At 54.4% G+C, this 26154-nt stretch overlaps 2 protein-coding genes across 8 annotated transcripts; one reads left to right on the top strand and one right to left on the bottom strand.

Annotated features, from left to right (window-relative positions):
• Nucleotides 1-1492: 1492 nt before the first annotated feature.
• ZBTB4 (zinc finger and BTB domain containing 4) lies at nt 1493-26055 on the bottom strand. Of its 7 annotated transcripts, none has more exons than XM_030799879.1 (4): nt 25803-26055; nt 9240-9310; nt 7694-8793; nt 1493-6026 (listed from the first exon to the last, which is right to left on the bottom strand). In XM_030799879.1, the coding sequence occupies exons 3-4, from the start codon at nt 8782-8784 to the stop codon at nt 4079-4081; spliced, it is 3039 nt and encodes a 1012-aa protein (XP_030655739.1). In that variant the 5' UTR covers nt 8785-8793; nt 9240-9310; nt 25803-26055; the 3' UTR covers nt 1493-4078. The 7 variants fall into 7 exon arrangements, with proteins under 7 accessions (XP_030655739.1, XP_030655737.1, XP_030655743.1 ...); XM_030799877.1 differs by lacking the exon at nt 25803-26055 and adding an exon at nt 21068-21249; XM_030799883.1 differs by lacking the exon at nt 25803-26055 and adding an exon at nt 20499-20734.
• SLC35G6 (solute carrier family 35 member G6) lies at nt 23101-25289 on the top strand. The gene is made up of 2 exons (XM_003274617.4): nt 23101-23309; nt 23789-25289. Exons 1-2 carry the CDS (start codon nt 23307-23309, stop codon nt 24800-24802), a joined length of 1017 nt encoding a protein of 338 aa, XP_003274665.1. The 5' UTR covers nt 23101-23306; the 3' UTR covers nt 24803-25289.
• Nucleotides 26056-26154: the final 99 nt, after the last annotated feature.

Below are 26154 nucleotides of genomic sequence, written 5' to 3'. Positions count from 1 at the left end.
GGCTGGTCTTGAACTCCTGACCTCAGGTGATCCACCCACCTCAGCCTCCCAAAGCGCTGGGATTACAGGCGTGAGCCACCGCGCCCAGCTATTTTTTTTCGAGACAGAGTCTCACTGTGTTGCCCAGGCTGGAGTGCAGTGGCATGACCTCGGCTCACCACAACCTCTGCCTCCTGGGTTCAAGTGATTCTCCTGGCTCAGCCTCCTGAGTACCCGGGACTACAGACACACACCACCATGCCCAGCTAATTTTTGTATTTTTGGTAGAGATGGGGTTTCACTATGTTGGCCAGGCTGGTCTCGAACTCCTGACCTCGTGATCTGCCCGCCTCGGCCTCCTAAAGTGCTGGGATTACAGGCGTGAGCCACCACGCCCGGCTACTAGTTCACTGCTTTCAAAATGTGGATATTTCACGAGAAATTTGGCTTCCTGGCTTCTCTTGAAAATAATCATTTAAAAAAAAAAAACCTATAGAGACAGGGTCTCACTATGTTGCCCAGGCTGGTCTTGAACTTCTGAGCTCAAGTGATCCACCTGCCTCAGCCTCCCAAAATGCTGGGATTACAGGTGTGAGCCATCACACCCAGCCTCAAAAATAATTTTAAAAACTATAGTAGGCCGGGCACGGTGGCTCACGCCTGTAATCCCAGCACTTTGGGAGGCTGAGGCGGGCAGATCACAAAGTCAGGAGTTCGAAACCAGCCTGACCAACATGCTGAAACCCCATCTCTACTAAAAATACAAAAATTAGCTGGAGGTGGTGGCGTGCACCTGTGATCCCAGCTACTCAGGATCCTGAGGCAGGAGAATCACTTGAACCTGGGAGGTGGAGGTTGCAGCGAGCCGAGATCGCGCCACTGCACTCCAGCCTCGGCAACAGAGCAAGACTCCATCTCAAAAAACAACAACAGCAACAGCAACAACAAAAAACTATAGTAACACCAGGCCTGATTCCCCTGTTGGCAACAACTTGGCTAGAGCTTAGTGGCTGCCCGCTCTGGTCAAGTTATTCATATCATAATTCCTCAAAGCCCCTATACACCTGACCCACGTCACTTAGTTTACCTGCCCATCCCTCCATAACACTAGAAAAGATATAGGGGGCAAGGAATTGAAGCCAATGGGGAAGCTACAAGTGGAAAAAAGAAAGGTTGTGTCTCTTATGGCCATCACACATTTTGTGCCTCAGTTTTCTTTCAACTTGGAAGGAAGGTTAGAACTGGTTTAAAGCAGGGCATTTTGGACATAGAGATCTCGCGCCCAGCAGGTTGTATGAACTAGACTGTTAAGATTTCTGGCTGGATGTTGGGCCAAAGTCAGCTTGAGCCTATAGTCAACAAGCCCTCACTCAACTACTCAACTGCTGGAAGTTGCTGTCCAAAGAGGGAGCATTGGGCCACAACTCGCAGGGATCCCTGTGGGACAAAGTTAGCATGTTCCTTTCCCCCAGACCCACCAGCCACGCAAATAATTGCACCTGGCATCCCACTGTGGGGCACAGTTCATTTGTCTTGTTGGTTTATTGGCCTACAGAGTTGGACACACACACAAATGCGGAGATAAATATTGGTCAGTTTCTCTAAATCTGGGTCCTCACTACGTATAGAGCTAGAGTCTGTAGAATTCTAAATCTTGCGTGCTGTGGCACAGAACCAGTGGCCTTCCCACTCTGCCACCACCCTTCTTCCCAGGGAACATAGGGAAAGAGGGCACGAACTGACAAGACTTGATCATTTTCAAAAGACAAAACTGCAAAATCCCAAGTTTCCAACATCTGAAACTCACAATATTCAAATTCCCCAGCTCAAATACATATATTTTAATCTCCACGTCGCCACAATCTCATTTGTTGCCCAGAACCACCACATTCTGGAAGCTATTTTCCTTAATTATATTTAAAAAAAATAAATGACTACAATCTCAATTCTCCCCAAAAAAAAAAAAGTCCATAGTTTTGGAATTTTGACCTATTCTGAAGTTCCAATTCTCCGGTCCATCCTCAACCCTTCCATTTTCCCATGCCTGTTTGCCTCAGAGGAGTATGGGTTAAGGATATAGGGGCACTGTCGTCACCTCTGCCCCTGCCTCCAGGCCTTCCTCAGTCTCTCTTGTGGTTCCGCTGTATAGATAGATAGATATATAATTTGTGTGTAGATATATATATATATATGTATTCTTTATTATGCTTTTTTTTGCAGTTTTTCTAAAGTGCCAGAAACAAGATTTGTGGGAATTTTTAGTGATTTTTTTTTTTTTTGCATTTTTCCCCATTTGAAACTTTTCCCCCTCTTAAAAATTGGAACTTGGTACATTCAGTAGGAAATTCATCACTCAGGCTGTGGCCAAGACCAAGAAAAGTGCAAAGAGACAGAGGAGGAATGAAGGAGTGACTCCTCTGTGGTTAACATTCAGGGAGCCTGTCTAAAACCTCCCCTTTTGTATATGCTGGGAGGGTATGAGGGGTAGGAGGATGGTCCTGGCCCTCCCTAAACTCACCTCCCTCCAAAAGCCATGATCTTGCCCTTGGCAGTGATTGCTGCTAGGGCAGCCATCTTGGCCCCAAAAACAGTAGCTGGGGAAAAGGCTGCCATTTTGATGACAGCAACTTTTCCTTTTAAAACTGCACTCCTCTAATTCCCATTTGTCAAATTTGCTCCCCCAAACTGGCTCTCCCCTTGTGAGCTATTTTTTGGGGGGAGGTGGGTGGGATGGAAATGTTCATCCAATCACAGAGCAGGGAGGCCCAGTTTTCAAAGAGAATTAGGAGCAAACATTTCTTCATCTCCCCCACTGGAAGGAAATACAGGGACCCCTGACCAGGGTTAACTAGTGCAAATTAGGGATTAGGGACTACTTAAAGTCCCTGTACCCCATCCCTAGGCTGGGATCTTTGGGTGTGGGGAACTGAGTCAAAGATGGGGTGTAAGGTGCTATTTTGAAGGGAAAGTTGGTGGGGATACCCCAAAGCCCACCAGAAGAGCAGAATGGTTCCCCCAAAACCATCTGGAGTGATTGGTGAGGGGAGTGACACTGAGGAGATGGGAATACAGGTAAGGATGGAAGGTCATGTGCAAATCCTGGGCTTACCCACCCATCCGACCCCTATCATTTTTCTGGCTATTTGGTCTAGTCTGGGAGAAACCATCAGGAAAACAAACAGGGAGAAAGTAGATTCCCTTCTCCATCCCATATGGAGTTCTTCCCTCCTGGCCCCCAAATCTGGTTTAGCCCAGAAGAGGCCATATGTAGAGGCAGAAAAAGGTTTGATCTGCTCACCTCTTTTGCCTTGGAAGAATCTGGAGCTCACTGGATTTGGGGGTCAAGATAGGGCCAATATTTCCCTGCCCTGGACTGGGAAAGTGCTCAGCCACGGAACAGAGGGGCAGAGGGGCAGCCCTCCCCCAAACCTCCTTGACCTGGCTTGGGAGAGGCCATCTCCAAAGTCCAGGAATATGGGGAGGAACAAGGAAGATCCAGAGGCATGGAAGCCGAGGAAGGCGTCTTGATGCAAGGGAAACAGGGACGTAGAGACCCACGCTTGGGAAGGATGGAACCCAAAGCCACACTCCCAGGTGGGCGGGGTCAGGTATCACAATGGTCTGGTCCAGGCCCTGGGCCACAAAGAATGGAATGTGCTAGGAAGCATCTGGGAAGGGCTTAGAGAAAGCTTCAGAACAAAGGGGGTCATTAGGTGACAGAGATGGTTTCCCCCTAGGTTTACGAATCAGGGGAGCAGGTTAGACATTCAGAGCTGGTGGGGGCTGTGAGTAGAGATTCAGGTTAAGTATATTGCTCAGTTGCCCCAAGGGCTGGAGAAGGGATGGAAGCTGGCCCTGCCCCTCCTGGAGGCCATTCCCTGGAGGAAGATTGAGAGGGGAACCTCGAAAGATCCCTTCCCAGGAGATGGGAAAACTACAATCTCACACAAAGCAGCCTGACCCCTGAGCTCCAGGGGCCCCCAAGTCCCTGCACAAGAGTGTGGAGGGGCTCCCAAGGGGCAGGGAGGCCAGGGAGCTGGTAGTGGTGGGGGGTTCAGGGAGGGTGGCATCTGGTGAAAGGGGGATTGAGCCCCAGGGTTCACCCCACATCGCCCTTCTGGGTTCTCTCAACCCCTGCCCTTTCCCCTTCTCCCTTAGGGGGAATTGGTGGAGGAAGAGTTGGGGGAGGTGGTGTTGGCGGGGCAGGGGGTGCTGCTTGAGGATTTACTGCGTAGCCAAAGACCCCTGGTAGGAAGGGAAGGGCCCCCCCACCCTTCTCATCAGGTAGGACCATGTTGAGAGCAACTGGGAGAGCGGCCAAGTTACTGAAGTTGTAAGGGTAGGCGGCAAGGAGCTGGGGGCCGTAGACGAGCGGGTAGGGCTCAGGGTAGAAAGTGACTTTGGCAGCCCCTATCCCCTCAATCCGGTCCCCCTCACCAGCCCCCACTGGCCCTTCACTCCCAGATTTTCCCCTGCCACCACCAGGTTCCCGGCCACCCCCAATCAGGGCCAGTGGAAATTCCTGCACAGGTGGGTATACATAGCTGCCCCCGCTTGCCACCACTGGGGGCTCCTCACCCCCTGAGATGACAGGGTCCTGGAGTGAGGCGGTCTCGGAAGCTTCCTCAGCAGCAGTGCTCCCGCCACCTGCCTCACCGCTGGATGAGGAGACTTGCATCTCTTGGGGGGCTTCCTCCTTGACATCCCCGGGCCTGGTGCCAGCGCTGCCCTTGGAATAGGCAATGACAGGGGTTGGGGTGCCCCCAGGCCGCTCAGCAGCATGCCTCTGCCCGTGGCGGCTCAGGGCAGCTGCGGTCTTGCACACCTTGGCGCAGTGGGGGCAGGTAAAGCGGGTGGAGGGCCTCCGTCCGGCCCGGGAGCTGTGGGAGCCCCCACCGTGGGCCTCTTGGTGCTTCCGCAGCTTTCTCAGGGTGGTGAAGGTCTGGGCACAGTCCCCACAGCGGTGCCTCCGCTCTGTGCGGGCACGTCCCGCTGGGCTCTCAGCCGCTGGGGTTTCCTCCCAGCTCCTCCGTTCCAGCTTCTGCCTCCAGCGTGGTGGCCGACGGCCTCGGGGCAGCCCACTGCCCCCCACGCTGGCACCTCCAGCAGCTCCAGCCTTGCGCTTAGGCTTGTAGGAGTAGTAGGGCCTCCAGAGCTGGTCCTCCCCACCAGCCTTTGATTCCTCCTCCTCCTCCTCTTCATCGTCCTCCTCTTCGTCCTCCTCACTCTCCTCCATCTCCTCTCCGCTCAGCTCCCCAGGACGCAGGTCAGTCTCTGAGATGCGGCGCTTGACGATGGCCTCCTCCCCTATTCGCACAGTGATCTGACACAGTGGAGGTGGAGCCTGCAGCTGAGAGGGACCCCGGCCAGCCCCTGCGGGGGGACCCCCACCTCCACCAATCCCGCCCACTGGCTTGGCTGTGTAAGTCAGAGTCCTTCCAGCCCGTGGATTCCGGCCCTTGGCCTCCTCCGTGGGGGCGGGGGTGGCGGTGGCTGGCCCTGCAGCAGTGGCTGGGCTGACCGCTGTGGCTGGGTTGGTGGGTGTGGCTGCAGGCTCAGGGGGAGGAGGTGGGTATTCTCGTTTCTTGGGTGGCCTCGGGGGAGCAGTGTAAGTGATAACCGAGGCAGCTTGGGACCCTCCTGTGTTGGCCGTCCCACTCCCCCCTCCACCACTGCTACTGCCCCCATGGACAATGACAGAGGGGGCTGGGTGGGCAAAAGTGATGACAGAGGGTGGAGGGCCAGGCTCTGGGGCAGGTGGGGGCCCAGGCGGCGGGCTGGCTGGCATTGCCACAGGGGCTGGTGTGTTGAGGCTTGGAGAAAGAGGGGCCTCCGGGGCTCCCTGGCTGTAGGTCTTGTAGGGCCGCTTGGCTGCCCGCATGGGGAGCAGGCGGTAGAGCTTGAGTGTATTGAGCTTGGGCTTGTAGCCTCCATTGGGTGTCTTCTCACTGGCGAGGAGGCCCGGGCTAATGCCGTGGAAGGCTCGCTGGTGGGTCTTCAGGTTATAGTAAGTGACAAAGGTCTCCCAACAGAAGATGCACTGGTACCTGGGTCAGGACAGCAGGGAATAGGGCAGGAACACAGCCACTTGAGTCAAGGGCCCTGAAGCCTCCCAGGTCCTCCTGCACCCTGCACTCAAACCTGTGACTCCCGCAGCCTTGCGCTGCCTCCCTCACCCGGCCAGCCTCAGTGCAGGTGCCTGTCTGAGCTCGGTGCCCCCACCAGCTGTGAGACTCTAGGCCTCGGCTGTCCCATCTGGGACCCAGCCTAACTCACAGAGCCTTCTTCTCAAGCCCAAATGACAGAATGGGAAATGACTTAAGAACAGGGACACCGCGTGAAAACACAAGGCCCTGCTTGGAATAGCGTAATGATTCCTGGACATGTCTGTGCCGCCGCAGTCCTTTCTGGTGAGGGCAGCTTTCTCTGTCCCTCTAGGCCCTCCCCACAGCTGCAAGCCAGGACATGGCACAAAGAGGCCCTAATAAACCTCAGCTGATGAACCCTGGAGACGAGGTTGCAGTGAGCCAAGATTGCACCACTGCACTCCTGTCTGGGCGACAGAGCGAGACTCCTTCAAAAAAAAAAAAACCTCAGCTGAAGGAATTGGGGCTGGAGGGAGGCAGACCGGTGAGTGGTGGTGAGCAGGGGCCTCAGGATGGCTTTTTTTTTTTTTCTTTTCAAATTGTTTGTAGAGGCTGAGCACAGTGGCTCATCCCTGTACTCCCAGCACTTTGGGAGGCCGAGGTTGGCGGATCGCCTGAAGTCAGGAGTTCAAGAACAGCCTGGCCAACATGGTGAAACCCTGTCTCTACTAAAAATACAAAAATTAGCTGGACGTGGTGGTGCACGCCTGTAATCCCAGATACTCAGGAAGCTGAGGCAAGAGAATCGCTTGAACCCAGGAGGCAGAGGTTGCACTGAGCTGAGATTGCGCCACGGCACTCCGGCCTGGGGGACACAGTGAGACTTGGTCTTAAAAAGAAAAAAGGCGGGGGAGGGGGGAGGGATAGCATTAGGAGATATATCTAATGCTAAATGACGAGTCAATGGGTGCAGCACACCAACATGGCACATGGATACATATGTAACAAACCTGCACATTGTGCACATGTACCCTAAAACTTAAAGTATAATAATAATAATAAATAAATAAGTAAATATCAGTATAATAATGAAAAAAAAAAAAAGCCAGGTGTGGTGGCTCACGCCTGTAATCCCGACACTTTGGGAGGCCAAGGCAGGCGGATCATGAGGTCAGGAGTTCAAGACCATCCTGACCAACATGGTGAAACCCCGACTCTACTAAAAATACAAAACAAAATTAGCTGGGCATGGTGGCGCATGCCTGTAATCCCAGCTACTCGGGAGGCTGAAGCAGAATTGCTTGAACTGGGACCTGGGAGGCGGAGGTGGCAGTAAGCCGAGATCGTACCACTGCACTCCAGTCTGGGCTACAGAGAGAGACTCTGTCTCAAAAAAAAAAAAAAATTGTTTGTAGAGATGGGGTCTCTATGTTGTCCAGGCTCGTCTCAAACTCCTGACCTCGAGCGATCCTACCACCTCAGCCCCTCAAAGTGTTGGGATTACTGCTGCAGCTAGCCTAGTTTCAGGATAACTTTCTAGGCCCTAAGCCCCACCCATTGCCGCCCTTGTTCCTATGATCTCTGAGTGACGGCCTCCAGCCGCTCCCCTGCGAGCCTGTATCACTCACCTGCGCTCCCCCGTGTGCCACACTTCATGCTTCGTGCGGTACTCAGCCAGGGCGAACACTTTCTCACAATAGCGGCAGGGGTACTTCCTCCGCCACGAGTGTACATTGCTGTGTCTCTTCAGACTGGACAGGGTCACGTAGGAACGCTCGCAGGCCGCGCACACATACAGCACGTGGCCACCCACCACCTTCACCACGTGCTCGGGGCCCCCTCGGAAGCCCACTGGTGGAGGCAGGGCTGAGGCGTCCACCCCTGCAGGACCACCAGGGCCAGCGCCCCCAGCTCCCAGCCCTGTAGACCCCCGAGTGCTGGCCCCCCGTCGGCACTGGGCCTCATGGGTCTGCAGCCGTTTGGGATGGATGAAGCTTTTTCCACATTGGGGGCAGGGGAGGGGCCGCCGGGGCAGGGAGCACTGCAAGTCAGGGGCCTGGGCCTCAGCCCTGTCACCCTCCCACTCCCCAGCTGGCCTGGGCCCGGGCCCAAAGCTGTCCTCTTCAGGCTGCGAGGTGGCCATGGGGGCTGGGGTAGGAGGTACCCAGGCATCACCTCCCTCCCCCAGGCCCTGAAGGCGGGAGATGCCCAGACGGCGCCCCAAAGCTCCAATCTCTGCTACAGCTGCCCCGTCCCCTCCACCACCAGGCAGTGCGAGCCGGGCGCTATAGATGAAGTTGAGGACATCAGAAAACGCAGCTGCTGGGACTCCTGGCAACTCCAGGACCCGGGGCGGGGAAGAAGCAGGGGGAGAGGCTGGAGGGGGAGAGGAAGAGGAAGAGGAGGAAGAAGAAGAAGCAGAGGAGGAGGAAGAGGAAGAAGACGAGGAAGAGGAGGAGGAGGAAGAGGCAGCTGTGGTGGTGGCAGGGTTGGGTGCGGCGCCCCCAGTAGCTGGTGGGAGGGGCAGTGGGGCTGAAGTGAGCAGGGCCTCTCTGAAGAAGGGACTTGAAGCAGCCAGGACGCTGCGGTGAGCAGGGAACTTGGTGTCTCCGGCTATGAGGGTGACGTCACAGAAGAGGCCACGGAGCCGCTGTTCATTGAGCTGGCGCAGGACAGCGGGGGCATGGGACGGGTCCGTCACCTCTGCAGGGGGGGGCATGGTGCCAGCCTAGACAGTGGGAGAAGAGGCCGGGTAGAGTCTCAGAGGCTGGGCAGAGGGCAGGGGCTTCTAAGATCAGGCAGAGAGAGGATCAGGAGCTGCTGGTCAGAAACTAGTGGAAGGCTGAATCACTTCAGGTCACAGAAGTCAGGGGTTGGCCCTTAGCCACCCAAGTCTGGCCAGCATCCAAGACCAGTATGTCTAACTCACTTCTGAGGCTGGAAGAGGCCAGAGATACCTCAGGTCATGGTGAAGGTCAAGGGGTCATGACCTCTGAAGTCACAGACTAGAGAGGTAAGTGAGGGAAACCTCTCTCATGGGAAGGAGGAGGAAGCTCCATAACTCCTGATAGCCATTTCACAGAACTCCCCAGCCTAGACAAAATGGCCGCCCCTGCTGGCCTGCTGCCTTGGGTCTACTTTTTCCTCACTGTAGGCCTCTGGGTAGCTTCTCACCTGAGAGCACAGCCAACATGGAGTGGGGCGGGGGGTGGCTCAGCGAGTCCCTTCTGCTGGGCCGCTTCCTTCTGCGGAGAAACAGAAATTATGTCAGGGGAACCTAGAGGAGGAGCAGGAGAGGGTCCTCGGGGAGGGAAGTGGGAGGAAAAGCCCCCAGGAAGTGGGCAGGGGTGCAGCACTGTGGCCAGAGAGGACACCTGGGTGAGCCCAGACCCCTCCCCGGAGCCTCCGCCAGGGTATTTGTTTAGCTGTGTCCAGTCAAACCTGGGAGGTCATGCAGATTATTGCAGAGCCTTGTTCTGCGGGCCCAGAGAAGTACAGTGACAAGATAATGTGCATATTCCCAATTCACCTCCAAACAATATAGTAGCACAGGTCCAGCCCATAGGTTCAGGGAAGCCTGTCACAGCACTCTCAAGTCCCTTTGGCCCAATCTCCAGGGCTCAGAGGAAGTAAAAAATTTGCATGTTGTCATTTATCACAATGGTCTCATTTACATATCAAAATAATTTGTGAGTTTTTAAAAATTAGACCTAAGCTGATAGATATTCAAATTAGGAGAGGACCTCCTAACATCCTCCCAGCCCCATAAATCTTAGAGGGGGGTTTCTAGCCCAGCTGCCAGGCAACCATCGAAGACCACTGTCCCATACACAACTGCCAGCTTGCTCCAGTCTCTGGAGGGCACTGGAAAGGCCGCAAGACCGGGAGGCCTGGTCCCACGCCTTACTCAGAGACCTGATGCCCTAGGGATTTGGACTTAAAAAGCTGCAGAATCACAACTCCTACCTCACCTCTTGCTGGGAGACTTGTCCAGAGGGAAGAGCAAGGCCAGGCGCGGGGGCTCACGCCTGTAATCCCAGCGGTTTGGGAGGCCAAGAGGGGTGGATCACCTGATGTCAGGAGTTCAAGACCAGCCTGGCCAACATGGTGAAACCCACGTCTCTACTAAAAATACAAAAAATTAGCCGGGCATGGTGGCACGTGCCTGTAATCCCAGCTACTTGGGAGGCTGAAGCAGAAGAATCACTTGAACCTGGGAGCTGGAGGTTGCAGTGAGACGAGGTCACGCCACCGCACTCTAGCCTGGGCAACAAGAGCAAAACTCCATCTCAAAAAAAACCCACAAAAAACCCAAAAAACAAAGGGAAGAGCAGACAACTGAAACGCAAGCTCAGGCAGTCAGCAGCAGAGAAAGCACCGCACAGCCACCTTCACCTGCAGGCACCATCAGGGCCTTGAGGACTCTTTTCAGTTGAAGGTTTGAGTTCAAAAGCCAGACTTATCCAAAGTCACACAGCGCTGGTAATGACAGGTGGCACCTATTTAGAGATTCAGGCCTGCAGACTTGAGAGCAGAGCTCTCCAGACCCTCTCCTCTGCCCTCCACAAAGCCTGGGAGCTGTCACCCATCTTTGAGGGTGTCCTTCCGTATGCCGTGGGGGGCCACATGTGTCTTCAGAGGTGTCCGGCATCAGGAGTTCCTCATACAATTCCCATCCCCTGAAAAATGTTCCTTCCCATTTATCACTCATACTATCTGGACTCAAAGGCCTTTTCCCCACATATACCCCATTTCACATTCCCCAAAATATTTTCCTGACACCTCTCCTGGATGGGAAGAAGGAAGACGGTAAACAGGGATGATATTCCAAAGTTTTAACAACCCTGTCTGCCAGGGACAGATCACGTTCTAGGTCAAGTGTTACCCTGTCAGTTGGTGAATTTCAGATAGGTCAGGCATCCTGAGGAAGGGGCCTCACTGCATTCATGGGCTGGTGCTCAGGCCTCTCACTCGCTTCCATGATAACCACTGGCTTAATGGGACCCCAAGAGTCAGTGTTTTATTTGGATTACCTCATTTTTTCCTTATCACTACCCTGAAAGCAGTTAGCTTTCCCTCTTTTTTAATTTTAATTTTAATTTATTTATTTGTTTTGAGATGGAGTCTCGCTCTGCGCCCAGACTGAAGTGCAGTGGTGCAATCTCAGCTCACTGCAACCTCCGCCTCCTGGGTTCAAGCAATTCTCCGGCCTAAGCCTCCTGAGTAGCTGGGATTACAGGCTGCAGTGAGCGCTGGACGGCGATCAGTCCAGCCTGGGTGACAGAGTGAGACTCTGTCTCAAAAAATAAAAATAAAAATAAAAATAAAAAATAGGCCGGGCATGGTGGCTCACGCCTGTAATCCTAGCAGTTTGGGAGGCTGAGGTGGGTGGATCACGAGGTCAAGAGATTGAGACCATCCTGGCCAACATGGTGAAACCCTGTCTCTACTGAAAATACAAAAATTAGCCGGACGTGGTGGCGGGCACCTGTAGTCCCAGCTACTCGGGAGGCTGGGGCAGGAGAATCACTTGAATCCGGGAGGCAGAGGTTGCAGTGAGCCGAGATTGCGTCACTGCATTCCAGCCTGGTGACAGAGCGAGACTCTGTCTCAAAAAATAAATAAATAAATAAAATGACAGACTATAGGTTGGGTGCAGTGGCTCACACTTGTAATCCTAGCACTTTGGAAGGCTGAGGCAGGTGGATCCCTTGAGCTCAGGAGTTCGAGACCAGCCTTGGCAAGATGGAGAAACCTGGTCTCTACAAAAAATACAAAAATTAGCCAGGTGTGGTGGCATGCACCTATAGTCCCAGCTACTCAGGAGGCGGAGGTGGGAGCATCCCTTAAGCCCAGGAGTTCAAGGCTGCAGTTAGCTATGATTATGCCACTGCACTCCAACCTGAGTGACAGAACAAGACCCTGTCTCAAAAAAATAAAATAGGCTGGGCATGGTGGCTCATGCCTGTAATCCCAGCACTTTGGGAGGCTGAGGTGGGTGGATCACCTGAAGTTCAGGAGCTCCAGACCAGCCTGGCCAACATGGTGAAACACCGTCTCTACTTAAAATATAAAAAATTAGCAGGGCATGGAGGCAGGCACCTGTAATCCCAGCTACTCAGGAGGCTGAGGCAGGAGAATCACTTGAACCCAGGAGGCAAAGGTTGCAGTGAGCTGAGATCATGCCATTGCACTCCAGCTTGGACAACAAGAATGAAACTTCGTCTCAAAATAAATAAATAAATAAAATGTCAGATTATGGCTTATAGATGCTACGTAGCCGGCCCAAGGATGTATGACCAGCTAGTAGCAGGGCTGGGATCTGATCCCAGGAAGTTTGGCTCGAAAGCCTGTGTTCCTGATGACTTCACCATACATTAATGAAGGATGTGTTTATGGCACCCACTAGGGTACAAATAGCCTACCTGGGTGCCTTTCTGAAAATTAGAAGCAAGGTTCTTTCCTCCAGGAGGTAGCAGCCCTGTGTAGGTGGGCAAAGTCAAGGTTTGCCTCCAGTCCCCATTCACCCCATTGGCTGGGCCTGCCAACCTGCACAACCATATGTGGTGGGCTATGCATGTGTGACCATGTGCTGACTGCCACAGTACTTGGACGAGACCTGTCAGGGCTTCTTAGAACCAGAGACACCCAATGCTGGACTGGCCCTTAGAGATCACATACAATCATTGTCATCATGGTCTCTGTAGCTGCCATTTATGAAATATTTATTTTTGAGACAGGGTCTCATTCTGTTGCCCAAGCTGGAGTGCAGTGGTGTGAACATCGCTCACTGCAGCCTCGACCTCCTGGAATCAAATGATCCTCCTGCCTCAGCCTCCTGAGTCTCTGAGACCATAGGCTTATGTCACAATGCCTGGCTAATTTAATTATTTACTTTTGTAAAGATGGGGTCTTGCCATGTTGCCCAGGCTTGAAATACTTACGATGTGCAAAGTATAATGCTAAGCATTTTATCTGTATCATCTCATTTCAACACTCAAAATGGCCACAGCGAGACAACCGGCTTAGAGAAATCAAATATTCTAAACTCCTCCCTTTCAGGTAGAAGGAAGGTAGTGATGGGGTTATTTGCCTCTGGTTTTGTTGCTAGCCAACCCAGCGTTTGGACGCAGCTTGAGTTAAACTGCCCTATCTTGGCTACTGCCCTGCAAGGCCTTATAGGAAGTGGAAAAGACTAGCTATGTGACCCCCAGGCAGGTTACTTAACCTTTCTGTATTTGTTTCCTTGTCCGTACGGTGGGGACAATTAATAGTTCCTACCTTGTGGGGTTGTTGTAAAGATTAAATGAGCTAACAACTGGCAATATTTAGTTCGTAGAACTCAGTCCTGGAAAATGGTGGGGAGAGTAGTGAAGAAAAAAAGGCACAAATTGGGCTTCCTGGTAGGTTTGGTGGCTCTGTGGTTTTAGAGTTTTTTATTTGTTTGTTCTTCCCATTTCTCTACTCTTCAGTGCCTGTGTGACCTCAGATGTGCCACTGAGGTGGGGATCTGAGCATGGACACCAGACACACCCTACATCGTGCAGTTCTCTCCGGCTGGAATGTTCTTTCCTCCAGATAGCCTCATGCAGTGAACCCCAACTTCCTTTAAGCCTTGACTTAGAAGCCACCTTCCCCTGAGGCCTTCCTTGGCCACTCCCCACCTTCTAAAACTTCCTATCTCCCGACCCTACTTTATTTTGCTCCTTGGCACTTAGTAACACCTTTTTTTTTTTTTTTTTTTTTTTTTTTTGAGACAGAGTCCAGCTCTGTCGCCCAGGCTGGAGTGCAGTGGTGCGATCTGGGCTCACTGCAACCTCCGCCTCCCCAGTTCAACCAATTCTTTGCCTCAGCCTCCCAAGTAGCTGGGATTACAGGCGCCTGCCACCACGTCTGGCTAATTTTTGTATTTTTAGTACAGATGAGGTTTCACCATCTTGGCCAGGCTGGTCTTGAAATCCCAACCTCGTGATCCACCCACCTTGGCCTCCCAAAGTGCTGGGATTACAGGCATGAGCCACTGCGCCCAGCCTGGCTAATTTTTTTGTATTTTTAGTAGAGGCAGGGTTTCACCATGCTGGCCAGGCTCGTTTTGAACTCCTGACCTGAAGTGATCTGCCCGCCTCTGCCTCTCCAAGTGCTAGCATTACAGGAGTGAGCCACTGCACCTGGCCATGCTTTTTTTTTTTTTTTTTTTTTTTGAGACGAGGTCTCACTCCGTTGCCCAGGTTGGAGTGCAGTGGCACAATCACGGTTCATTGCAGCCTGAACCTCCCAGGCTCTCATGACCTCCCACCTCAGCGTCCCTAGTAGTTGGCACCACAGGTGCACACCACAATGCCCAGTTAATTTATTTTTTATTTTTAGTAGAGATTGGATCTCTCTATGTTGGCCAGGCTGGTCTCAAACTCCTGGGCTCAAGTGATCCTTCTGCCTCGGCCTCCCAAAGTGCTGGGATGACATGCATGAGTCACTGAAACTGGCCCAACTGCTTCTCTTTTTTTGGGGGGGGGGAGCGGGGACAGAGTCTAGCTCTGTCGCCCAGGCTACAGTGCAGTGGCATGATCTCGGCTCACTGCAACCTCCGCCTCCCGGGTTCAAGCGATTCTCCTGCCTCAACCTCCCGAGTCACTGGGACTATAGGCGCGTGCCATCATTTTTTTTTTTTTTTTTTTTTTTGAGACGGAGTCTCGCTCTGTCGCCCAGGCTGGAGTGCAGTGGTGCGATCTTGGCTCACTGCAAGCTCCGCCTCCCGGGTTCATGCCATTCTCCTGCCTCAGCCTCCCGAGGAGCTGGGACTACAGGCACCCACCACCACTCCTGGCTAATTTTTTTTTTGTATTTTTAGTAGAGACGGGGTTTCACCATGTTAGCCAGGATGGTCTCGATCTCCTGACCTTGTGATCTGCCCACTTTGGCATCCCAAAGTGCAGGGATTACAGGCATGAGCCACCGCACCCGGCCAGGCCCAGCTAATTTTTGTATTTTTAGTAGAGATGGGGTTTCACCATGTTGGCCTGGCTGGTCTTGAACTCCTGACCTCAGGTGATCTGCCTGCCTGGGCCTCCCACAGTGCTGGGATTACAGAGCCTGGCCAATTGTTTTATCTTTTTTTGAGACAGGATCTTGCTCTGTTGCCCAGGCTGGAGTACAATGGTGAGATTGAGGCTCACTGAAGCCTTGACCTCCTGCGCTCAAGTGATCCTCTCACCTGTCAGCCTTCTGAGTGGCTGGGACTACAGGTACCTGCCACCATGCCCAGCTAATTTTTGTATTTTTTGTAGAGATGAGGTTTCACCATGTTCCCCAGGGCTGGTCTTGAATTCCTGGTCTCAAGCAATCTGCCCAGCTCAGCCTCCCAAAGTGCTGGGATTATAGTGGAGAGCCACCGCGCCCAGCTCCTATTTCTTACTTATCTCTGGAATGTAAGCTCCAAGGGGTAAAAGGTAGGAATGTTTTTGGTTTTGTTTTGTTTTTGAGATGGCGTCTTGCTCTGTTGCCCAGGCTGGAGTGCAGTGGCACGATCTCTCTCGGCTCGCTGCAACCTTTGCCTCCTGGGTTCAAGCAATTCTCCTGCCTCAGCCTCCCAAAAACCTGGAACTACAGGCATATGCCACCACCCCCAGCTAATTTTTGTATTTTTAGTAGAGACAGGGTTTCAACATGTTGGCCAGGCTGGTCTCGAACTCCTGACCTCAGGTGATCCATCCATCTTGGCCTCCCAAAGTGCTGGAATTACAGGCGTGAGCCACCGTGGTCAGCCTTTTTTTTTTTTTTTTTGACATGAGTTCTCACTTTGTCACCCAGGCTGTAGTGCAGTGGTGTTACCACAGCTCCCTGCAGCCTTGACCTCCCCCAGGCTCAGGTGATTCTCTCATTTCAGCCTCCCAAGTAGCTGGGACTACAGGCATATGCCACTACGCCCAGCGAATTTTTTGTATTTTTAGTAGAGATAGGGCTTCACCATGTTGCCCAGGTTGGTCTCGAACACCTGGGATCAAGCAATTTACCGCCTTGGACACCCAAAGTGTTGGAATTACAGGTGTGAGCCACGGCGCCCGGCCAAGGGTAGGGAATTTTGTCTGCTTTGTTCATTGCCGTATCTCAAGTCCTTAGAATAGGGCCCAGCACATAATAGGTGGTAAAAACAAAACAAAAAAGCTGGTAAATGAATGAACCTGTCCTCAAAGTCCATCCTCCAGGACGGAAGCCATCATCCATGCCGGACTGAGTTGGCCCGGAGATAGGAATGACAATTATAACTTGATCACTTCTGGGCCAGGCACAGTGGTGCACACCTGTCATGCCAGCACTTTGGGAGGCTGAGGCGGGCAGATCACTTGAGGTCAGGAGTTCCAGACCAGCCTGGCCAACATGATGAAACCCCATCTGTACTAAAAATACAAAAATTAGCTGGGTGTGGTGGTGCACGCCTGTAACCCCAGCTACTCAGGTGGCTGAGGCAGGAGAATTGCTTGAACCGGGGAGGTGGCGGTTGCAGCAAGCAGAGATTGCGCCACTGCATTCCAGCCTGGGTGACAGAGTGAGACTCTGCCTCAAAAAAAAAAAAAAAAAAAAAAAAAAAGGCCAGGTATGGCCAGCTCATGCCTGTAATCCCAGCACTCTGGGAGGCCAAGGCAGGTGGATCACCTGAGGTCAGGGACTGACCACCCGCCTGACCAACATGGTAAGACCAGCCTGGCCAACATGGTGAAACTCGGTCTCTACTGAAAATAAAAAATTAGCTGGGCGTAGTGGCGGGCGCCTGTAATCCCAGCTACCCGGGAGGCTGAGGCAGGAGAATCACCTGAACCCAGAAGGCGGAGGTTGCAGTGAGCCAAGATCATGCCATTGCATTCCAGCCTGGGCAATAAGAAATTCCGTCTCAAAAAAAAATTAAAAGAAACCATAAATAAGTTGACCACTCTGGAGTCCTCACAATTTGCCTCATACTCTTCTTGGGGCCTCACACACATTACCTCATTTAATGATATTCTCAGTACAGCCACCCACAGTAGGTTTTATATTATCCTGTTGCCCAGGCTGGAGTGCAGTGGCATGATCTCGGCTCACTGCAACCTCCGTCTCCTGGGTTCAAGCAATTCTCCTGCCTCAGCCTCCAGAGTAGCTGGGATTCCATGCCCAGCTAGTTTTTGTATTTTGAGTAGAGACAGGGTTTCTCCATGTTGGCCAGGCTGGTCTTGAACTCCTGACCTCAGGTGATCCACCTGCCTTGGCTTCCCAAAGTTCTGGGATTACGGGCATGGGCCACTGCGCCCGGCCATATTATTCTAATTTTACAGAAGAGGAAACCGAGGCTCAGAGAGGGATATACCTTGCTCGAGTCGCACAGCTTATAAGCAGCAGTCAAGATTCGAATTCAGGCCCAGCTGACCCCAGATGCTCAATCTTTCCCTCTGCCATACTGCTAGAGCTGGCCCTGAAGAGGCCTATGGCCCGCCAGCTGGTTACATAAACCACCGCACAAGGTCTCACGTGCTAAGTGCTAAATGTGTCATGTCTGACTCCACCCTTTCCCTCGCTCCCACATCCAGCAGTCATCAAGTGTGGCTGAAATCGCCGCCGAGCTTGGGAATGGCTCTGGAAACCTTCCCTTTGATAGCTCAGGTCCTTGTTAACACTCACGTGGTCCAAGGTTATGGCCTCCCAGCTATCCCCTGGCCTCCAGGCTTACCTTCCTCCATCCAGCCCTCCTCCCCCTGAGGGTCAACATCCCTAACCACAGTTCAGGACTATCACTCCTGGGCTCAAAACCTCCACTGTCCCCACTGACTCTAGAATAAAGTTCAAATTCTTCTACCAGGTAGTCAAGGGCTCTGGTCTAGCTCCAATCTTCCTTTTTAATCTTGCCTTGTGTTGTCCTCTTCAAACACACAGTACTCAGTGGGAGCCAGGTGTGGTGGCACATACCCATAGTCCCAGCTACTCAGGAGGCTGCGGCTAGAGGATTGCTTGAGCCCAGGGGTTTCAGTCCAGCCTGGGCAACATAGTGAGACCCCGTCTCTAAACAAATGAACAAAACCCCAGACACCCAGTGTGCCCTCCAGCTTCTACATGACCCACACCTTCACACCTTTGCCTGTGCTGGCTTGTCCTGCCAGAAATGCTCTTTCCCCAAGCTTGTCAAAATCCCTCCAAAACGTTAAGATCTAACTCCGAGGCCACCTCCTTCTTGGCCCTCCCTGATCCACAGGATGAGAACAATCACTCCTTCCTCTGACTCATCAACCTTTTGTGCTGCCATGGCCAGCATCCACCTTATACAGCAGCAGAGACTCAGGTTCTCATGCCCTCGGCTGGGGCTCCCTGAGCATCCGAGTCTTCTGAAATGGACTGCTGCAGACGCTCAGTTCTGCAGCAACTGGGGAGAAGAGTATCGGAGGGAGTTGCGCAGAAAGGACCATCCACTGAATGTTCCAGAAGGCAGCAGCGTACAGTAGTTAAGAGCACAAGATCTTCAACCTGATTACCCAGGTTCAAATACAGCTTCACCTCTTACTAGCTAAGTGACTTGGGGCAAATTACTTAACTTCTCTGGACCTCAGCTGCCTCACTTGAAAAAGGGAGGTAATTAGAGTGCCTACTTCATGGTGTTGTTCTGAGGACAGAGTGGCCACATGTAAGTGCCCTGAGGACAGGCTGGTGCACGGTCAGTGCTAAGCAAGTGTGTGCTGCCATTATTATCAGCGAAGCCCCAAGAAGGGAATTCCCAGTTCTGGGGGAGGGCTAACAGGGGCTGGCATAGGCACAGCCCCCAGACTATAGCCACTTTCTGGGTCCATTTCCCATGTGCTTTTGGAAGATACGCAGGGCAGGCAATCAGCCCCATTCTGCAGATGAGGAACCAAGCTTCCTTCAGATCAAGTGCCAGTGAGGGAATGGTAAAGACGCCAGAGCTCCTTAGCCCTGGACCATGGCTCCTTTCTCTTCACCAGACCATCACTGTGCACCTGTTGTGCAGGCTCCCACGGCGGCCACCCCTTCCCAGCCCCCTATGCCGGAGGGCCTGTCTGCAGCACCCTCCCTTCCCCCACGTACACACATCCTTCCAGTGGGGCCGGGCACAGTAGACAGCGGTGTGCAGGCTTGGAATGCACTTGCACACACACCCCTAGAAGGGCCCAGGCCCCAAAGGTGAGGAAAACCTGTTCTGAGGAATCTGCCTAGTGAGCGAATTCCGTTCCGAGGCCCTTCCACCCTCGCAGGAGTGGGGCCCAGTGTGCGTCAGAGATACTCACAAGGGGGGCAGAGAGAGGGAGAGGGTGAAGGGGGAGGAGGCTGAAAACTTCACGTTTCTTTTTTCCATTTTAGTGACAAGAGTCACACCCAGCCTTTACATAAACATGGCCAAGGAGCCGCTCTGTCTAAGCTTACTTCCCTTGTGGCCGCCCAGCCTCTCCTCCGGGTGACCCTGACACACTGGGCAGGCTGATGAGGGGCAAACACACAGACCCTGCAAAGATTAGCTGGGCCGTCTGACAACACCCATGCCTCCCGCCCGCCGCCATGCGCTACCCTGCATTTATCTCCCGCCTTCCTCATACCAAATCCCCTCCGCAGCCCCACCGCCACTTAAGCACACAGACGGCAGGCACGCACACACAGCCTGCTTGCGGCTGGCCTCTTGGGTCTGAGGCCCACACTGCCCTTGTCACGCCACCTCCCTCCCCACATGTGTTTTCTGACCAGCTTGCCTCCCAGCCCAGCAGCCCAGACAGACTCCTACAAACAACGTCACAAAAGAATCCTGTGGAGAATGTTGCAAACACACAACCTTCCCCTCGCTTGGCTGCCCATGATCCCATAAACACAACTGGCGCATTCCACCCCGAGCCCCTCACATCAGTGCCAGCTGACCCACAGGCCCCTGAGACACACCCTGGGGTTCCTCACTCCCGTCATGATCTTCGGGATCTGAGTTCTAGACGCGCAGCTCCCATGCAACGCGCTCATCACGGACACGCAAACCCATCCATCGCCCTCTTCACCACTGGACCACACCTCAGCAGGGCCACAGAAATGGGACCCAGACGTGACGCCTTCTGACTCAAAGGCCCACAACTGCCCCCTCCGAAAGGGCACATACACTGCATCCTGGCACCCTCCGCAACACATACAGCATGCCAGCTCTGCAGAAAACAGTTCATAAACAGGTCATAGGTGCAGCACAAACACACATGCGAGAAAACACATGCTGTAGAAAACATACAGCCCCACATCGAACAAACTCTGCACCCAGCATGCTGTGCCCTGCTCAGAATGCCCATCTATCACCCAAAGCCACAGGGCTCGTCTTGTAACTCTGCCCCACAACACTGGACACCCCTCCTGGCTTTCTATCTCCATGGCCCAGGGAGGGCCCTACCCAGACCCCTGGCTGCCAGCAAACGGTGGTGCCCAGGAGAGGTTTACCTTGCCCCACCACACAGCACGAGACACACGATCTCCAAGACTCACAGCCACAACCCTGCCCCGACGGCGCGGCGGTTCCGGGGCCCCAGCTCGCCCTGCGCACCCCGCACACCCCAACTCTGGGGCGCTCGGCGGCCCACCCCTCCCCCTCTCTGCCTGGCTCCTACGCCATCACCCTCCCAGCAGCTTGCAGCGCTTGCCCGGGCTCACACCCGCCCCACCCCACCCCCAACCTGCCCCACGGGGGGAGGGGGACATTAGGCTGCAGAATTAACCCTTCAAAGGGGGAGTGAGCGCCGCCCCTTCCACGGCCCCAGGCGATCGCGTCCCCCGGCTGCCCCTCTCTCGGACGCCATACCAGGGCCCCCTTGGTCGCCCCCCAGCGTCGTGCGCGCCCGGGGGCGGGGCCAGGCTCAGCCCCCGACCCCTGCGCCCCCAAGTCAACCCCAAAGGAGAGCGGTCTGGGCGCGGGGCGCGGTCGGGGCTCCCGCGGCGCCGGGCAGCGGAGAGGGGGCCTGGCAGTTGGCTCCGGTCCGCCCTGGCCCTGCCCAGTTCGCCCCGGGGCCCACCTGACTGCGATGGCGTCGCGTCCGCCAGGCCCGGCTCATCACCGTGGCCGCCCCCGGCCGCTCCGGTTTCGCCCGCCTCCAGCTCCGGCTCCGGCTCCGGCTCCGGCCCTGGCCCCCCCAGCGCCTGGCCCCGGCCCGGCCCCGCTGCCGCCGCCGCCGCCGCCGCCGCCGCTGACATCATCGGCTCCCCCCCGCCCCGGTCCTACCCCCACCCCCACCCCCGGAAACAGTCCCCCCCCAGCGCCGCCGCCGCCGAGAGGAGGCCGGCGCAGCGCAGCCGACACCGACACAAAGCTCCGAGCGCCCGACGGCCTTCCCCAGGACTGATCCCCGCGGCAGGACACTGCGCCGCGCTGGGCCACCGGGCGGGTGGACACCGAGCGGGGCGCAGGCCGGGTTGCAGCATCGTGGCAGGGGTGCACGACCACTGACCCCCAGGGAAAGGGCTCCCTCCGCCCTTCCTCCTGCACGCCCTTCACTCAGCGGTGCACACTGCCTGAAAGCATAACACACAGGCTCTCAGGGTGCAGACATGACATGGCAGACTCATAATCAGGCCCAGTGGGACTCACAGACCCAGGGTCGGCACACTCAAAGAGGGCCAGCCCTGGACACACACACACACACCCTCTCCAGGAGTGCGCAGGAAAGCTCAGCAGGCCGCGGAAAAGGAAGGCCCTGGCCCTGCACACGGGGCACACATGAACGACCACCAGCGCAAATGAACACACGAAGCTGGCTGGGTACTTTGTCCCCACCAGCAGATAGATCCACAACTATAGACTTGAACATAAATGCAGAGGCCTTGGTGTGGGCCTCTGGGGACAGCATCAACAAAACACCAGGTGGAAGCACACACAGAAAAAAACACATTCCTGAAACTCCACAGGGACAATCCCAAGAACTCCTCCCTGGTGCTGGAAAATTAAAAACTAAGGAGATGGAGGAGCCAGGCTTCAGAGCTCCTTGCCTTAAAACCTCTCTGAGGCTGAGTGCAGTGGCTCACGCCTGTAATCCCAGCACTTTGGGGGGCCGAGGTGGGCGGATCACAAGGTCAGGAGATCGAGACTATCCTGGCTAACACGGTTAAACCCCGTCTCTACTAAAAATACAAAAAAATTAGCCGGGCGTGGTGGCGGGCGCCTGTAGTCCCAGCTACTTGGGAGGCTGAGGCAGGAGAATGGCGTGAACCTGGGAGGCGGAGCTTGCAGTAAGCCGAGATCTCGCCACTGCACTCCAGCCTGGACGACAGAGAGACACTCCGTCTGAAAAAAAAAAAAAACAACAAAAACCTCTCTGAAACAATGCAAGATATAAATAAACAAATTAATGTAAAGCCACAGAGCTAGCCATAAAAAGAATAAAAGAATCAGACAAACTTTGGAGTCATGGAGACATAAATAGAAAAGAAGCAGAGTTGGGCTGGGCACGGTGGCTCATGCCTGTAATCCCACCACTTTGGGAGGCAGAGGGGAGCGTGGATCACTTGAGGTAAGGAGTTCAAGACCAGCATGGCCAACATGGAGAAACCCCATCTCTACTAAAAATAAAAAATTAGCGGGGTGTGGTGGCGCATGCCTGTAATCCCAGCTACTTGGGAGGATGAGGTAGGAGAATTGCTTGAACCCGGGAGGTGGAGGTTGCGGTGAGCTGAGATTGTGCCACTGCACTCCAGCCTGGGCAACAAAAGCAAAACTCCGTCTGGAAAAAAAAAAAAAAAAGTTAGCCAAGTGGTTAGCCAGGTGTGGTGGTGCATGCTTGTAATCCCAGCTACTTGGGAGGCTGAGGCAGGAGAATTGCTTGAATCTGGGAGGTGGAGGTTGCAGTGAGATGAGATCACACCATTGCACTCCAGCCTGGACAACAAGAGTGGAAACTTCGTCAAGAAAGAAAGAAAAGAAAGAAAAGAAAGAAAGAAAGAAGGAAAGAAGGAAAGAAGGAAAGAAGAAAAGAGAAAGAAAGAAAGAAAAGAAAGAAAGAAAGAAGGAAAGAAAGAAGGAAAGAAGGAAAGAGAAAGAAAGAAAGAAGAAAGAAAGAAAGAAAAAAGAAAGAAAGAAAAGAAAAGAAAGAAAAGAAGGAAAGGAAGCAGAGTTAGACTCAGTGGGAAGACAGGCGTGCTACCACCTCAGGAGGGTTCCAGGGAAGAACCCCACCCCCACTCCAACCAGGTCACAATGGCTGGAGCTCTGAGGGGCCCAGGCTCTCTGAGCCAGGAGGAGAGAAGAAAGTCCAAGGAAAGATGGTGAGTGTGGAGGCCAGGGGCCCAGTACTCCCTCCCTATAGCTCCTGGTTGCTCCGTTTCCCCTCCTTTCCTAAAACTTAGCTGTCTTAGAGATACCCACAAATAGAATTCATAATGGTGTCCCCAGATGTCTCTGGAACCTGTGGCATCACACAGATGCATAACGTCTGAGGCTTCCTCCCCTTCCTCAATCCAAGAGAGCATCCTGGGTCCAAGAGAGCATCCTGGGTCCTCCCAGGAACAACTTACCCAGGGTAACGATGCTCCAGGACTGCTCACTCCTTGCTTCCTGCTCCAGGCCCACATTATACCATCTCACTCATCTTTTAGGCCCTTTCTAGCTCCCAAGAGTTCCTCAGCAAAATAGCCCGACACTGTACAGTCCCATAGGATCCCAGACCCCCATCCTGGCATCTGCCCTGCCCCAGGTCGCCTGGGCTGTGGCTGCTGTCTACCCTGAGCTCCTTTCTCCCTAACAGGCTGGCAGTCACCCCTACTGCAACCTGCATGACTTCACGCAGCCATCGCCGCCCTCCACTCCACCCAGCCTCCCCTGGCACCAGCGCTGCCAGCCCTCTGATGCCACCAAGGGCCTGCTGGTGGCCCTGCTGGGTGGGGGCCTGCCTGCTGGCTTCGTGGGCTCCCTTTCTCGTATGGCTTACCAGGCTTCCAGCCTGCCCTCGCTGGAGCTGCTCATCTGTCGATGCCTCTTCCACCTCCCTATTGCCCTGCTACTTAAACTGCGTGGCGACCCACTTCTGGGACCTCCTGACATCCGAGGCCGGGCCTGCTTCCATGCCCTGCTCAACGTCCTCAGCATTGGATGTGCCTACAATGCGGTTCAGATGGTGCCCGCTGGCAACGCTGCCACTGTTCGCAAAGGTTCTTCCACCGTCTGCTCCGCCGTCCTCACCCTCTGCCTTGAGAGCCAGGGTCTCAGTGGCTACGACTGGTGTGGACTGTTGGGCAGCATCCTAGGACTAATCATCATTGTGGGACCTGGACTTGGGACACTACAGGAGGGGACCACGGGTCTCTACACCATCCTGGGCTATGTGCTGGCTTTCCTGGGAGGCCTGGCGCTGTCCCTGGGGCTTCTGGTCTGTCGTTCTCTGCACTTTCCCTCCTGCCTCCCAACAGTGGCCTTCCTATTTGGCTTGGTGGGGCTGCTGGTCTCTGTGCCAGGCCTCTTTGTGCTGCAGACCCCCGTGCTGCCCAGTGACCTCCTGAGTTGGAGTTGTGTGGGGGCAGTGGGGATCCTCGCCTTGGTCTCCTTCACATGTGTGAGCTATGCAGTCACCAAGGCCCACCCTGCCCTGGTGTGCGCTGTCCTGCATTCCGAGGTGGTGGTGGCCCTTATACTGCAGTATTATATGCTCAATGAGACTGTGGCACCTTCTGACATCATGGGGGCAGGGGTTGTGCTGGGCAGCATTGCCATCATCACAGCCCGGAACCTCAGCTGTGAGAGGGAAGGGAAGGTGGAGGAGTGAGATAGAACTTGGGAGCCCGGGGGTTGGGAGGGACAGGGATAAATAGAGGCAAAGACTGAAGACAAACATGGGAGGAGAAGTGACTGGACAAGAACTGGTGTGGGAGAGGGATACCTCTCAGAGTCAAGGGTGACTTGGGGACTTGGTGGAGAGAGACTACCTAGAAGACCTGGAGCCAGCCTGGGACCAAGGGATGTGGAGTCCAGGATGGGTCCTGGAATCAGGGCATAACTAAAGGGTAAAGTCTGAGGAGCAGATCCAAGGGTGTGATGCAGGGAGCCCGTGGGCCACAGGGAGGACTTCACTCAGCAGCAAAGAGAAGAGCATTGGGGCTGGAGTGTTCCGGCAAAGACAGAGCCAGCAGCTGCGCTGGGGGAGGGGAGCGTGCCTCCCCACCCCTCCCCTCACGGCAAAGGTTTCCTTTCCTCGTGCTTGTGGCCCCCCCCCTTGGGGTGGTGACGTGACATTGACATCAAACAAGGATTACTCTGTGCCTTGCAGTGGTGTCGTCTCTGCTTTGGAGGGAGAGTGGAAAGTCCTACGACCGTTCTCATTGGAGAATCCCTTGGGATCCCCGCCCCCCATTTTATTCCTGAAATATTCTACAAAGTGGAGGATTTCCTAATGTTCAGATGCCTTGACCCCAAATCCCCCAGGACTTTCGTGGCCCGCCCCATGGCTAATCTGCTTTTCTCGGATTGTCGCGGTCCCGTGATCTCTCCCGGACAGTGGCCACACTCCTATCAGAGCAGGCCTCCCAGCTGAAGTCTCTTCGAGCGGCTCAGGCCATGGATCTAGGACCATGGCTCGGTACACCGCGGCATTAGAGGCCAGGAGATGCCCACCCGTCTCTGGGGGCCGTTTGACACACATCGGCTACTTCCGGACAAGCCACTGGTCCCGCCATCTTGGTTTGTTCATGCATATTCAGCAAGATAACTGCATATTCATGAGCAACCGCCCTCCCCGGGGAGGACCCGCCCCGCCCCGCATCCATTACCGATTCGCAGAGCAGACCATTTTCCAGCTGGGGGGGGCTACGAATGAGAGGCTTTTGCTGAAGATGAAACCGTTGTCCAAACTAGAATGAAAGCGGCCCAATTTTACCCTTAAGTCTTCAAACCTTAAGCCTCAGTGCAGAAAGGAGCAGCGAGGAGAGGCGGTGGGATTAAGGAAAAAAATTCCTCTCTCCCTGTCACTTCAAAAGGTCGCCCAACCAGCGAGCGGGGGGTTGACCCACGACTCTGGCTCGCACCCCGTGCGGGCCTGCGCAGGCGGCCCCGTAGCGCAAGGGAGGGCGGGAAAGGAAGGGGCGGGGACGCGAGGGCGAATCTATAAGAAGCGTCGTTCGG

The sequence above is a fragment of the Nomascus leucogenys genome, chromosome 19, assembly GCF_006542625.1.
Source record: "Nomascus leucogenys isolate Asia chromosome 19, Asia_NLE_v1, whole genome shotgun sequence".
In the NCBI taxonomy this organism is placed as follows: domain Eukaryota; kingdom Metazoa; phylum Chordata; class Mammalia; order Primates; family Hylobatidae; genus Nomascus; species Nomascus leucogenys.
This window is presented reverse-complemented; position numbering and strand designations above follow the sequence as displayed.